General features: G+C 43.2%; 1 protein-coding gene across 1 annotated transcript in view; it reads right to left on the bottom strand.

The window, feature by feature from the left end:
- The window catches only part of MYO15A (myosin XVA), a 143,790-nt gene that overhangs the window by 97,085 nt on the left and 31,000 nt on the right, over positions 1 to 15,705 (bottom strand). The window contains 5 exon segments of the mRNA XM_043997758.1: positions 5,292 to 5,405; positions 8,996 to 9,157; positions 11,092 to 11,205; positions 11,359 to 11,422; positions 14,602 to 14,705. Coding sequence (XP_043853693.1) covers positions 5,292 to 5,405; positions 8,996 to 9,157; positions 11,092 to 11,205; positions 11,359 to 11,422; positions 14,602 to 14,705 — 558 coding nt within the window.

Below are 15,705 nucleotides of genomic sequence, written 5' to 3'. Positions count from 1 at the left end.
TCATCCTCTAATCTATTACCCCAAAGAGACCTGTAGCTCCATTATCCTTTTTTCCAAGTAGTCCCCTAAACCCTATTCTTCCCCCTTCCCACTATGTTCCTTCTTCCAGACTTATTCACCTTGATTTCTCCCAGAGCCCTCTTTAACCATTGTCACCCCATCAAATGTTGGTGTCCATGCTTTGTCCCTAGGATCCAGCCTTTGGGATGTTTACTGAGCCACTACAAAGCCCCCTTAGTAGGCTGGAGAAAGAGCATTACCCAGAGGCCCTCAGCATCTTCAAGTTGGTAAATTCAAGACACAGGGGCAGGGGCAGCTAAGTGGCGCAGTGGATAATGCACCGGCCCTGGATTCAGGAGGACCTGAGTTCAAATCCGGCCTCAGACACTTGACACTTAATAGCTGTGTGACCCTGGGCAAATCACTTAACCCTCATTGTTCCACATGAAAAACAACAAAACAACAACAACAAGACAAAAAAAAAAGATAGCTCCAGACCATTCTATCTTGCTCCACTTAGAGTGAAAGACTTGTGACTGGGATTTAAGTTGTTCAGATCCAGACCAACCCTCTGTTAAGGTACAAGGAGGCAGGTATAGAAGACTCAACTCTGGAAAGTTTATGAAAAGCCATGTTGCAAGCTAACCAGTTCAATAAGATCACAGATCTAGTCAAGTAGTAAATATATGGAGAAACTATGTCCTGTGTTATTTTTGATACAAAGTTTTGCTTCACTTTTTGTCTAGGAATTGAGTATCTAAAAGCTTTTTTAAAAATTCCTTTCTGATCTGGTTTGTCCACAAAGCTAAGCTGGCACCTCTGTGAATGGGCAGTTCTGTCTACCTATCACGACTTTCCTCCCCATGAGAAGAGTTAATGAAGGCAGAGTGTCTTTCTTTGTCCCTTCTTTCCCCGTTGCTCAGTGGATAATAGATAAATGTAACTTTGCTACAAAAATTATCCTTGAGTAAACAGACTGGCTCACCTACTGAGCTTGATCTCCTTTCAGAGAATACCTTTGGGAATTTGAAACCTGTAGGCTGAATCCAGGTACCATGTTTGGAGAAGAGGGAGGGGGTGTTCTTTTTTTTTGGGGGGGGGGACAATACGGGCTAAGTGACTTGCCTAGGGTCACACAGCTAGTAACTGGCAAATGTCTAAGGCTGGATTTGAACTCAGCTCCTCCTGAATCCAGGGCCAGTGCTTTATCCACTGCGCCACCTAGCTGCCCTCAGGAGGTGTTCTTTATAGCAAGATCAAATGGTGTTGACCCAGGAGTGCTAGGTGTTTTACACTAGCAGGAATTGGGAATCACCTTCAGAAGACCTTGTTTTTCTATGGACCATGAAGATTTTGGAGAAATAGATGTTTTTGCTAAGGACACAATCTAGTTTTGTAAACCTGGACCACGGAAATTCAGAATAATAGAGTGAACTTGCGTTTTAAAGAGATTCTTTGACAAAGTGGCAACACTTCTTTTTTAATCGCTTTTAGTTCAAATCTAAAAATGTCATCTTTTGTCAAAAAGGTTCAAGCCGTTCCCTGCCTCACACTTGCAAGCATGTCAAAGACAATCTACAGTAAATGCCATAAAAAATGAACTGCAAGGGAAAATGGTACAATCTTAGTAAATGAGAATTGTAGTCAAAAGGTTTTGCTGTCCTTATTAGAATGTTCTAAAATTTTATTGTTTTGAAAAAAAAACCCTTTCTGGATTCTAACAGGAAACATAAAGTTTTTGGTTGTTGGAGGAGGAAAGCTAAGAGGCTGGATTGGAGAAAGTATACATTGAGAAGCAGCCCATTGGTTTCTGTTAACAGTTAGCATACCATAGATTTCCTCCAGTAGAACAGCAAAGAATTTTACTTCAAAGACCAAAAAAAGTGAAAAATTAAAAAGAACAATCATTGAAACAGGAATGGTTGCATCCTTTTTCCACACATGATTTCTTGCTATTCCAAAGACTTCTCTTTATTTATTTTCCATTAATATATCTTCTTTTTTTTGGCTCATGCATACCTACTTAATGTTCAAGGTTTTACAGATTTTTTTGAACAATGAAAATGTTATTCTTTATTGATTGTATTTATTTAATTCACAGTTTATCATTTCATTCATTCATTCATTCGGGGTTTGTTTGTTTTTGAGTTTTTTTTTTCCACTTCCTCCTATCCCTGCCAGACCTTTTCTTCTCAATCAATCAATTAGCATCTGTTAAGCACCTACCATATGCTTGGTACACTGTGCTAGGTGATGGGGGTACAAAAACAACAGTTAAATAGTCTTCACCCGGGGCAGCTAGGTGGAGCAGTGGATAGAGCACTGGCCCTGGAGTCAGGAGGACCCGAGTTCAAATCTGACCTCAAACACTTATTAGCTGTGTGACCCTAGGCAAGTCACTTAACCCCAATCGCCTCACAAAATAAACAAATAAATAAATAATCTTCACCCTCAAGAAGCCTAAAATCTAGCTGGTGGAAATAGCATGTACAAAATAATTACTGGATAATTTAGGAGGGAAGATGTATTGGGCAGTTTTCCCTTTCTTTTCTTTCTTAATTAAAAAAAATATATTTAAAAGAGCACTTCTATATCCCTAGAAGAAAGTGCAAACCCCATTTTGGGTTATTCTTTTCTGTTGTTATTGTTATTGGTCCTTCATTATCAAAGAGGACCAATGATATCTCAAGGGCAATGCCTTATTTTGTCCATGAATTGGATTTAAATGAGGCAAACTTGGGAAAAGTCAGACTCACTCTCTCTAAATATTTTTAGTATCTCCAAAACTTAGCACTGTGCCTGGTAAGTGCTTAATAAATTCTTATGGATTAAGCAGATGAAAATTTTGTATTGAGTATGAATTATTGTAATCCTTTTTGCTTGCATGTTAAGTTTTCTTATAAAGTATAGCTGATTTAGCCTTGAGAATTTTTGTTTAAAGTACAACAGATTTTTTCCTTCTAAATTTTCTAAATAGTTTCTGCCCAAACCCAAACCCAAACACATACACACACACATACACACACTCCCCAGCCCACTCTAAGACAATAGTAGCTGCTATCAAAGTGGATATTTATTGTCATTCAGGCCCATCCTGAGATAGCCACTCCCTCCCTATGTCACTGACTATATCTTATTTTTAGATTAAGCATAGAGACCAGTCCATTAGAGGTTTCCAACTCAACAACAGGCGCCTATACCTTTCGCCTCTGAGAATAGGACCAATAATAACAATGGGAAAGTTGTAGATGAGATAGACTCATATGCTTTGGCCAATTTGAATGCAAAAAAGACTGTCCATAAGTTCAGGTCAAGGAATACTCACAAATCTTGAAGAATACTTAAAGAGTAAGGAGCGTCACTTACAAGAAGAAGAACCTTTTCACTACTCAAGAAGGAGTAATCCACCCTCAAATTACATGAGCTCTGAAGTCTCATTTTGCTAAAAGGTGCAGTGTGTAGAGCACTTGAGGACTTGAGTTCAAATCTCACCTCAGACACTTACTGGCTGTGTGACCCTTAGCAAGTCACTTAACCTCAATTGCCTTAACCATCCCGGGCCATCTCCAGTCATCCTGATACATATCTTGCCACTGGACCCAGATGGCTCTGGAGGAGAGAGTGAGGCTGGTGACTTTGCACAGCCTTCCCTCACTTAAATCCAATTCAGTGCAAGTTATGGCATCACCTCCCGATGTCATGGTCCTCTTCAAGGAGGACAAACAATAACAACATGCAGATACTGATACTTGTATAAGCATGGAGAGAGAGAGAATACAGGACCAGAAGAAAGCTCACAGGCCTGGAGAAGGGTGTCCTTCATCTGAAAGTGCCCGAGGGGCCCTGGCAGCAATCACTCCTCCCGCATTCACTGGTCATCTGGGATCTTCACGATTAGGATGAATCTCTAGAACAACTCCTATCCTTCCCTAAGTCTCACTATAACATGCATGAGCTGTGCACTGAGTTTTGCTTTCACTGTTTGGTGGTGGTGAGTAATGTTTGCAACATCAGTAATCTCTCTCCTCTCCAAGCCATCCTGCACACAGATGCCAACAGTGATTTTCCTAAAGCTCAGGTCTGACCATGCCATGCCTCTTACTTAATGAACCTCAAAGGTTTGTATTTAGGATTGAAGTGATCTGGGCACGTCACTTCACCCTGTTTGCCTCAGTTTCCTCATCTGTAAAATGAACTGGAGAAAGAAATGACAAACCACTCTAGTCTCTTTGCCAATAAAACCCCAAATGGGGTCAAAAAGAGTCAGACATGACTGAAACGATTAAACAATAACAACAGACAAATGCTTGTTTGATCATTTTTGGGGGGTGGGGTTAAGTGACTCGCCCAGGGACACACAGCTAGTGTCAAGTGTCTGATTCTGGATTTGAACTCAGGTCCCCCTGAATCCAGGGATGGTGCTCTATCCACTGTGCCACCTAGCTGCCCCACCTGCTTGATATTTAAAAGGACTTTACAACCTGGCCCCAACCTTTCTTTCCTATTTTATTACACATTATTCCCTTTCATGCATCCTTCTTGATGTTGTTGTTGTTGTTGCTGCTGCCGCTGCTGTTGTTGTTAGTCATACATTCTACAATCTAGCTGAACTGGTTCCTTTCCAATCTCTATGCTTTTGTGCTGGCCGGTGCCCATGCCTGGCATGCCCTCCCTCCTCATCTCTGCCTCTTGGCATCTCTAATTTCATTCAAAGCTCAGCTCAAGTGCCCCCTTCAGCTGTTAGTAGTTCCCCCTCAAATTACTTTGTATTTATTTGATTTATACTCATATTGGTATGTGTTGGATCCTCCTACAGAGTGTTAGCTCTTTGAGGGTAGGAATGGTTTTGTATTTGTCTTTGTATCCTCGGTACCTAGCTAGCGTAGTTCCTGGTATGTAGTAGCTGCTTATTTAATACTCATTTAATACGATTTACACAGGGTTGTAGTTTTAGCAATTGAAAAGAAATTATCTGTCTATCTATCTATCCATCCATCCATCCATCCATCCATGTAAGGAAACAAAGGTCCCACCAACATGGAAGGAGGTGTCCAAAATTGAACAGTTAGTACCAGGAGGACAGATAATTCCATAGTTGGGATTTGAACTCGGGTCTTCCTAGAGTCTAAATTCCACACTCTATCCGCTCTGTTTCTTAAAGGGGAACTTCTCGTGACCCGGCCCTGCTCTAAGGCAGAGGAGAGGGATCGACACTAAGATCTCTGGAGATTTCCTCTCTCCTCTCCCCATCACACAGGCCACCACGCGGGGAGCTGTGCACCAGGACTCACGGTCACTTTGAAGGTGATGGCCTTCTGCAGTCCCTCCGGGGAGATCTGGAGCAGTTCCGCCACAACCTGGATCTCCCGGGCGCTCACCACAGAAGCTACTTCCTGGGCATCTGTCTGAGGAATCCAAGTTGACCCAGTTAGGCTATAAGAAGGAAATATCTCACCGGAAAGAAAAGACAGAAAATCCCTGAGAAGGAAAGGCTGGCCCTAAGGGAAAGCTGGGTCTGGATTCCTGGATCAGCCTTTACTCCTGGGAACGAAGTGGAGATTAGCCTGTATGCAGGGGGCGGGATTGGACCGCTCAGGAAAACTGATTGTTAAATTTTCAGTGAGAGCATTTCCCCCACAGAAATCAACAAGAGCTCCAAATCCGGGCTTGGTTCATTGCTTTGTTGACTGTTGACTTAAGAAAGTGATGGGGGAAATGCTAATAATGCAGATTAAACTTAAAAGTGAATTTCTTGTGGGTTTTTGGAGAGCCAGTTACACATTTCCCAGCACCCCTCTGCCAACGCCAGTCTTTCAGAGCTCTGACAGGTATTCTGAACGGAAGGCTCAATCATCACAGATGCTTCCCAAATGAGGAAACATCGCCTACATACATGCGAGACACCCCAAGGGGAAAATATACCCCATTCATTTTCCTGGCTGTCTTCCTACACCTTCTATTTACTTTGTACATCCCTTTTATGAGTGGGTTTTGGGGGGAATTTTGTAGCTCTCTCCTTCCTTACAATGTGAGCTCCTCCAGGGCAGGGATTATTTTTGTCTTTCTTTGTATCACCAGAGTACACAGTGCTTGGCACATAGTAAGTGCTGGATAAATGTTTGTGGACTAACAGACACAAAGAAGAGCAGGCATTCTGTGGGGACCCAGTCTTGCTGCCTCGTTACAGTCAGAGTCCAGCCGGGCTCCTCTTCCCTTTCTCCTTCTACGGCTAAACTCTGTCTAGCAGAACTGTCAGTAATGATTACATTACCACTTCCACTTAAATACACTAACTACATTTAGCATCCCTTTGGATGGAAAGACCACTGAACTCTTCCAGTGCAACAGTCTCATCTGTTCTCTTCCCATTTTTTGTACCTCAGCTGCATCATCTCCCCCATAGTGCTAGCAAGTGACATGTAGGCTTTTAGGGGTATGATCGATACCAGTCCCTTTCAGCACCCCCACTCCCTCAGGCACTTCTGTCAGGAAACCCTGGGATAACTTTCCTTTGGAAAGGAGGAAGACGCTTGGTCAAACCCACACAGAGTCTGATTTTCCTCTGAACTGTGGCTAAATCAGACTAGCTCTTTGCACACCAGATCTGTAACCCTTTTCCTTGTGTGAGCCTGGGTCTACCCCACAAGGTCTATGTACAAAGAAGTACAAAGAGACTTTCTTACTCAAGGAGAGGAGACCCAGGAGTACTTGCCCAAGGGAATAACAGAAAGGGGATGGGATAAGGCTCTCTCAGAACAAAAGAGATGCTGGGCATGGTGGTGCATGCCTGTAATCCCTACTATCAGAGAAGCGGAGGCTGGTGGACCACTTGAGTTTGGGAGTTCTAAACTGCAGTAGGACTTAAACTGACTGGGGGTCCAGACTAAGTTTGGCACCAATATACCCCCAGGAATTGGATTGAGGTCATATAAAGAGGGGGCAAAGCAGCCTAGGTTGCAAACAGAGAAAGTTAAAGCTCCTGTGTCTATTATTAATTGGATCAAGCTTGTGAATGGCCACTTCTCTTCTAGTCTGGATGGCATGGGAGACCTAGTCTCAGAGAGAGAAAGGAGTAGGGAGAGACAGACAGACAGAGAGGGACAGAGAGAGACAGAGAGAGACAGAGAGAGAGAGAGGCAGGCCAGAGAGCATAAGGAACTAAGAAAAAGCAAGTCAGTCTCTATTTGCTTTCCTGGATGCAGCAGAATACCATCTATAAAGATGATATTTGGTGTAACGTTGACTTTATAAATCATCCCACAACTGTTATATGTTTGTGGTCTTTACCAGCAAAACATCCCTAAGGGGCCCTCTAAAAGGTTGTGGTCCACCCTCATGAGAAGATGGTAAGCTTTTTCTAAAAGAATCAGGGAAGATAGAAATCCTACAAGAGGGCAGGCAGCCAAGGAGTTGGCTGAAGAACATCAAGGTCCCCAGCTTGGGAACCAGTGATTTCTCCACACGTTTCTTGCTCCAGGAGGCTTCATGCCCTCACTTCCTCCCTGGCTCAGATCCTTGATGACCGGGGAACCACTTTACCCAGAGGGCTTGTGGAAAGCTATTACTTTCAACATGAACTTGAGAAACAGGATACATAGTCTCTAGGGAGATACCCAGGCTGCCCCTTCCCTCTACACATCCCTGATGCTATTATTGTAGTGGCAGAAAACTAGAATATTGCCTTTGGGTAACCTATGTATTTTTGTAGGAACCTACTGAAGACAACAGCTCCACCTTGGTCATTTACCTCCAAAGAACTGACCTGATAGTAGGAATTCCAGGCCAGGTTTGGGGGGCACAGGGGAAATCAGGGTAATTGAAAGGAAACAGGAAATATTTTGAGTATGTAAGAGCTTTGTGATTCCCTGTAATCATGCCCTAGAAAGGGATACGGCGACAGTGGCTTAGACCTGAGGAAAGCAAGATTAGGGTGGGGGGAAGGATGGAGATCCCAAGGAGCATGTTGGGGTCGGGGTTTAGAAGTAGTCTAGAGAAGAGAGAGAAATCGTAATCAATGTTTTAAAATATCAGCCATTCCCCATGTTATCTGTGTGGTTCCTCCAAAAGGGAGAAGTGAGTCTTTAACAATAGCAGCAGAGACTGTGGCTAGACGTAAGGGGAAAGTGTTGACTATCTAAAAAAGCAAACACTGGCATAAGTGGCAAAAGAAGGCTTTGGGACTTTGTTCCTGGACACCTTGGGAAGGAAATGAAATGCCCTCCATAGTGCATAATTAGACATTCACCCGCCTGAAGGCAGGCAGGCAGGCAGATGACTGTAGCAGATGAGCTTTTGAAGGTTTTCTTCCTCTGAAATTCCAAAGTCACAGATTCTCAACTTGGAGTCCAAGGGCCCCCAAGGGGTTTGTGGGTAGACTTCAGGGGCTTCTTGAACTTCAATGGGAAAAATTACATCTGCATTCTCATTAACCTCTAACAGAGATTTAGCATTTCCTTCTTCAAGTATGATTTTTTTTTTAATGTTCCAAGAACTTGCTTTATTACTGAGGAAATGTTAAAAGAATCATGAATACTTTTTGAGTTAGCTGGTATCTTAGAGATTATCTAGTATAATAAGCCCTTCATTTTATAGATTCATTCATTCAACCAGTATTTATTACATACCTGCTGTGGGATGGGTACTGATCTTTTTTGTTTTGTTTTGGTTTTTTTATTTAGAATTTTTATTTTCCCAAATTACATGTAAAAACAAATTTGACATCAATTTTTAAAAAAACTTTGTGTTCCAAATCAAGTATGAATTTCTAAAAAACTATTCTTCAGAGAAGGGGTCCATAGGTTTCACCAAAGAGGTCCATGATACAAAATAACGTTAAGAACTGCTAGCTGAGAGTCATAGGCAGAGAAGAGCCCTTCATCAGAAGGATCTCTCAAAGCCAATAACTTATGACTTTAGTATGGAGGGACTTCAACATGCACTTTTATGATTGGTCTCTTCACCCCGTCCTCCCCAAATCTCTCCTGCCCCAGATTACCTCATACTTTTCAAAGTACACATTGCCCAGGTGGAGGATGGAGGATAGAATTCGGAAGATGCTGTCCTGGTCTTCAATGCTAAAGTTTAAGACCTCCATGGCACTGAGGAGTCTTTGGAAGTCAGCTTCATCACTTTTCCCTAGGATCTCACAGTTGCCACCCTGGGGAAGAGAGGGTAGAAGATCTCTCTGTGTTTGACAAGTAAATCAGATGTTTCCTCCCTAATGTGTTTTCTGGGCTCTTTTGGTCTCTTTGTTGTACCAACTAATTTACATTGGTTAAACTTCTATACCACATTACCATAAGTGGTGTTGATGTTCTCTTTTCTATCGCCCATTTTTATTGTATAGTTATCCCATCTACATTGTGGGGGTTAGGGGCATGGCATCACCCCACTCCTCAAAATCTGGAAAATCCACATAAAATTTTTGACCTTCCCTTCATACAAGAGAAGTGTGATTATGGTATTAAAAGATAAAATATATTTATACTATACAATACTATACATACATTTGATGCATTTCTAAACTTTTTCTGTGTCTTTTCTGGCCTTTTGTGTCCTCAAAACTCCCCCAAAATTCCCATTTAATTTCTCACACCAACTGTTGGTATGTTGAAACTTCAATGGGGAAAGTTATGTTGTGGAAGGGATAATGGTCTATGACATTATTACAATTGGAGTTGATGTCATTTCTCTTTTGCATTGCCCATTTTAATTATTCCTCTGACAAGTACTACTGTGTTAATGTATATACCATGTTTTACTGTGTAAAATAGACATTTTTAAAGGATGAGATAAAGACAAAATAAACAGTATTTTTTAAATATGTGGTTTCATTTTATCTATTAATTTTATAAAAATCTATTTTCTCACTAAAATATTATTAATATAAAGATCGATGCCACAGAAGTGTTGGGGTATCCTCTCTCAATGAGAACCTATAGATTTGTGGTCACATGACCTGGGTTAAACCCTCGGGGAGCCTCCAGTCTGAAAGAGGTCATCAGGCACTTCTTGAACTCGATCTTTATTTCACTGGTCCTCTTCAACAACTATAGTAATAATGATAATGCTTAGATGGGGCTGGGAGCATAATGGGAGGAGAGGGAGACCCTAGTAAACAGTCCAAAGGGTCAGTCAGTAAGCAAAAGGAAGCTGTAGATTGAATTTAGAGGTTGTACCTGGAGTCCAATCAGAAAGGAATTTACTCTTCTTAAGGACTGGACATAGGAGAGGGCAGCTAGGTGGCGCAGTGGATAAAGCACTGACTCTGGATTCAGGAAGACCTGAGTTCAAATCTGATCTCAGACACTTGGCACTTACTAGCTGTGTGACCCTGAGCAAGTCACTTAACCCTCATTGCCCCGCCAAAGAAAGAAAGAAAGAAAAGGATTGGACATAAAAGCTAGAAACTGGCAGGTCTGGCCATGAAGCCAGAGAAACTCATGGGAGAAGCCAGACAACTTTTTTTCCTTTTCTTTTCTTTTCTTTCTTTTTTTTTTTTTTTTTGTGGGGCAATGAGGGTTAAGTGACTTCCCCAGGGTCACGCAACTAGTAAGTGCCAAGTGTCTGAGGTCAGATTTGAACTCAGGTACTCCTGAATCCAGGGCAGGTGCTTTATCCACTGCGCCACCTAGCTGCCCCCGGAAACTCCTTTGTTTGTTTGTTTGTTTGTTTGTTTGTTTGTTTGTTTAGAATTTTATTTTTCCCCAATTACATATAAAAACAATCTTCAACATCCATTTTTTGACTTTGACTCCTTTTGCCAAGGTAGTTTGAAACCTCTGCAATTTATAGTCTTAACAGTGAGAAGTTAGGTAGGGCTTAGAGTTGCACAGCTGGCGTGTGTCAGTAGCAAGACTCAAACCCAGGTATTCCTGGCTCTAAGGCCAACCCGCTCTCCACTTTGCTTCCCTAGGGGTATGGAGAGACAAGTATGTGTGTGGAGGTGGGGCAGGGGAAAGGAGGGTCAGGTTACCACTCAAAGAGGGGAATCTCCCTTTTTTCCTTGGGTTCCAGTGTTCTGTTTGGAGGTGATCCTGACACTTCTGTAACAGCCCTACAGTTCTGCCCCTGGACAGTCATGGTGTTTACCTGATTCAGGTAGTAATAGGTCTCAGCTTCCTGAAGACTGAAGGTCTGCTTCAACTGGGCTGGGAGTCCTGCCAGCATCTCATAGAATATGTGGTAATTTCGTTCATTCTTGGCCTGTGGAATTGAATAGGAGGAGGTGGTGGTGGTAGAATGGATAGGGAAGGAGTGAAAGGGCACAGTTCAGCATAGACCAAAGAGGAGGTGACTTCCCAGCCTAGCCTGGTCCTTCCTCCCGACATCTCTATATCCCTTCCGCACGGGATGTACCTGAAACACAATCCGGGATTTCTCAAGGAGGTACTGAGACGTTATGGCACCACAGATCAAGCCGCTGGAAAGAGAGAGCCATGTTTTAGATCTCAAAGCACATCAGGGTACAGGGTAGTTAGGTAACACTGGTGCCTAATGACCTTCTCCAGTCCCACTTCTGAATGTAGCTATGAGGGCCGAGGATAGTAGAGAATGACCATTTGGGTCCAGGGGATCTTGGCTCACAGGTCTATGCACCCTCCCAAATCTCAAGAAACCCCAGTAGCCAGGGACCCTGTTGGGGGAGTTTCTTGGGTCTTAGACTAGGGGTTTTTTTTTGTGTTGGTTTTTTGTTGTTGTTGTCATTTTGGTTTTTTGGTGAGGCAATTGGGGTTAAGTGACTTGCACAGGGTCACACAGCTAGTAAGTGTTAAGTATCTCAGGCCGGATTTGAACTCAGGTCCTCCTGACTCCAGGGCCGGTGCTCTGTCCACTGCACCACCTAGCTGCCCCTTTAGGCTAGGTTTTTGAGAGATGATTCTGGGCAAGGAGAGATTGGAGACCTTCATGTCCCCTTTTCTTCTCCCGCCTCCATTTTCAGGGCTATCTGTTCCAGCTTCCCATCGTTATCCCAGGATATGCACCGGTATGGCCAGAGAACAGGAGAGGGCATAGCAGAGGGGACTGAGCCTCCTTCCCTCACAATTGGTACCTTGAGCTCATCACAGCTGACACTAGGGAGATGCCCTGGACTTCAGAGTGCAGGTATTTGGCAGAAGGTGAACAAATCAGAAATGCTCAAGGAAAGCCCATTGTGGCAGATAGAGCTTAGATTGAGTTGAGAATGGAGATGTTGAGAGCAAGGATGCAGGAGTGTGGTTGAGTGAGAGTAGTTGCCCCATTGTCATAGCTAAAAGCATATTCTCGGGGCAGCTAGGTGGCGCAGTGGATAGAGCACCAGCCCTGGAGTCAGGAGGACCTGAGTTCAAATCCGGCCTCAGACACTTACACTTACTGGCTGTGTGACCCCGGGCAAGTCACTTAACCCCAATTGCCTCACCAAAAAAAAAAAAACAAAAAACACCAAACCCCCAAAAAACAACAAAAAAAGCATATTCTCATCAGCAGCCACCTAGCCAGTCAGTCAACGAACATTCATTAGGTTCTTATTAATTCCCAGTCAACAAGCATTTATTAAGGGCTTATTATGTACCAGTCAGTCAACATTTATTAAGCACCTACTATGTGTAGAGCACAGGGGCAGCTAGGTGGTGCAGTGGATAGAGCACTGACCCTAGAGTCAGGAGGACCTGAATTCAAATCTGGCTTCAAACACTTACTAGCTGTATGACCCTGGGCAAGTCACTTAACCCTGTTTGCCTCAATTCCTTATCTGTAAAATGAGCTTGGAGAAGGAAATGACAAACTACTCCAGTATCCTTGCCAAGAAAAGCCCAAACGGGGTCACAGAGAGTTGGACTGACTGAAAAAAGTACTAAACAACAGAAATATACATGTATACATATATGTGTCACTGTGTATACAACATATATCCGGTGTAAATGGAAGGTAATCTCAGAGGGAAGGTATTGGAGAGTTTGGAGTCATGGAAAGATTGGGAAAGAACTACTACAGAAGGTGGGATTTGAGCTGAAGGAAACCAGGGAAGCCAAGAGGCCGAGGTGAGGAGGGAGAGTATTCCAGGCATGGGCAACAGCCAGGGAAGATGCCTAGAGTAGGAAGATAGTGTCCCATGGGAGGCACAGCAAGAAGGGCAGGGTGGATAGACTGAGGAGGAGTAAGTTGAAAAGAGTAAAGTATAAGAATACTGGAAAAGTAGGAAGAGACCAGGTTGTGTGGGGATTTTAAAAGATAGAGGAGAAAAACACAGAGGACTTGCACAAAATAATGAAGAGAAAAATGAGCAGAACCAAGAGAATGTTGTATACAGTGACCACAGTATTGTTCTAAGAACAACTTTGAGCGACTAAGTCATTTTGACTGTTATAAATACCCAAAGGAACTATGAAGGATACATGAAGGAAGACACTATCTGCATCCAGAGAAAGAACTGATAAATAGATGTATAAAATTATTTACATATATATATACATATATGCTTACATATACATATTTGTGTCTAATATTAGCCATCTCTAGGGCAAAGAGGAAGAAAAAAGGAAAAAAAGTTACATGATGACTTTAATATATATTTAAAAGAAATAGCAAGTTGTACATAATAGATTTGCAGTTTCATGTGCAATCACTTTTTCTCTCCTACAATGTTATGGAAATGCTTGTTTTATTTCTGAAGTTCAAAATAAAATAAATATATATATATATAAGATATAGAATATAAAATTTTATCTTGGAGGTAATAGGGAGCCAATGGCATTTGAGTATGTGTGTGCATATGTGTACATGAGTGTGTTTGGGAAGGAATGATACAGTCAGACAAGTGCTTTTGGAAAATCATTTTGGCTGCTGAGCAGAGGGTGAATTGGAGGAAAACAGGTTTGAAGAAAGGAATCCAGTGAGCAGGCAGGAGGGGATGAGGGCCTACATCAGGGTGGTAGCTGTGTGAGTGGAAAGAGGGGATGATAATCTGGAAAAATTATCATGGAGGTAGAAATGAAGTCTTGGCAACAGATTGGATATGTGTAGTGAGGCTGGAGACATGTCTGTGGGCCCAGGGAGTTGGAGTAGACATCTTTGAGCTACTGAATGGGTGTTGCCTCAGACAAACTGAGACATGGGAAAGACCTCAGCTTAAAAAGACCAAGGTCTCCCATTGCATCCGGAGCCATCTCCAGTCATCCTGACCCATGTCTTACTACTGCACTCCAGTGACTCTGGAGGAGTGAGTGAGGCTGGTGACTTTGCACAGCTCTGCCTCACTTGAGTCCAATTCACTTGCTAGTTAAGACTTCACCCTCCCGATGTCACTGGTCCTCTTCAAGAAAGACAAACAACAACTATATCTAAGGACAACTCACACTCACAGGATCCTAGATTTAGAACCAAAAGGTGCCCTGCAGGCCAAGTTAAATCCTCTCATTTTACAGGTGAGATAACAGGGTCACACAGCTAATGAGGGTCTGAAGCAAGATTTGAACCCAGGCCATCCTGACTTCAGGACCAGTGCTCTATCTACCCCCACCTTGCCTCTATCTCCTGGTGATGGGATTGCCAAGAATGCTACTCTCTTTCCATCTGGAGTTCTTCCTTAGAGGAGGACCCTCTGACCCCTCTCTCACTCACCTCTCCAAAAAGATCTCTATGAACTTCCCAAAGCGACTGGAGTTGTCATTCCTCACGGTTTTGGCATTTCCAAAGGCCTCCAGCAGGGGTGTGGCCTCAAGGATCTGGCCCCAAGACCACATAAAACAAAACCATTGAATCCATCAGAGAAAAGGCATGTGTGGGTTAGTATCTCTGCTGACCCCAGGTGAACTGAAAACCCTCTAAACCCAGAACTCTCCCTCATCTGGGACCTAAGAGCCAGCCTTGGGAAAGACCAGAATCCAACTGGATTCCTTGAACCTGCTGATTCTTGGCCCCTACAGAAGGGACAGAGACAAAGACTGGGCAGGATTTCAGAGGCCACACGACCAGAGATGTGACAGGGACAGCTAGAGAACCAGAGGTAGGCAAGCAGTAGATTGTGGGAAGGGTGGAAACAGTTGCTCCCCACTATCTCAGACTACTATGTAGAGGGGAGTAAAGGGTAAGAATATTGGAAAGGTAAGAAGGAGCCAAGTTGTGTGTTTAAAGGCCCAACAGAGGATCCTGGAGGTAATAGGGACCCACTGAAGTTTATAGAAGAGGGTGACATGTGAGATTTGAACTGATCAACAAGTCAGGAACAGGACTCTAAGGTCATCTCTTATTCCAGAGAAATGGAATACCACAGCTTCTGCTAGGCACAATTTCCCAGGGATTATGACTATAACCTTATTTGGAGGGGAAAAGGGAAGTAGGAAAAGGATCCAGTAAATATAGCTCAAGGCTATACTTTTTACCAATCTCAGCCCAAATTAATATTAGGGTACTGCCATCTCCTCAATCACCACCAACCCCACAGCAAACCAGCTCACGGCAATTCCATCCCATTGTAAATACCTTCATGGTATTTGCTGTTCACTGCACACCCCTCACTTCCACCCTGTTTCCAATGGGGACCTCTACCAAGGTCATGCCCCCTACTCTAAAACCAAAACAGCCAAACTGAACCAAAACAAGACCAAAGGCTTCTTCAGGAAGGAGGAACCTGGGCGGGGTAGGGGAGGTGGGGTGGGGAGTTGTATGGGACAGTGGTGGTTGTAAATATCACCCTGCTGGACCCAGAAGGCCTGAAGCCTCCAT

This window comes from Dromiciops gliroides, chromosome 1, assembly GCF_019393635.1.
Source record: "Dromiciops gliroides isolate mDroGli1 chromosome 1, mDroGli1.pri, whole genome shotgun sequence".
Classification (NCBI taxonomy): domain Eukaryota; kingdom Metazoa; phylum Chordata; class Mammalia; order Microbiotheria; family Microbiotheriidae; genus Dromiciops; species Dromiciops gliroides.
The sequence above is the reverse complement of the archived record's forward strand: the minus strand, read 5'-3'. Positions and strand labels throughout refer to the sequence as shown.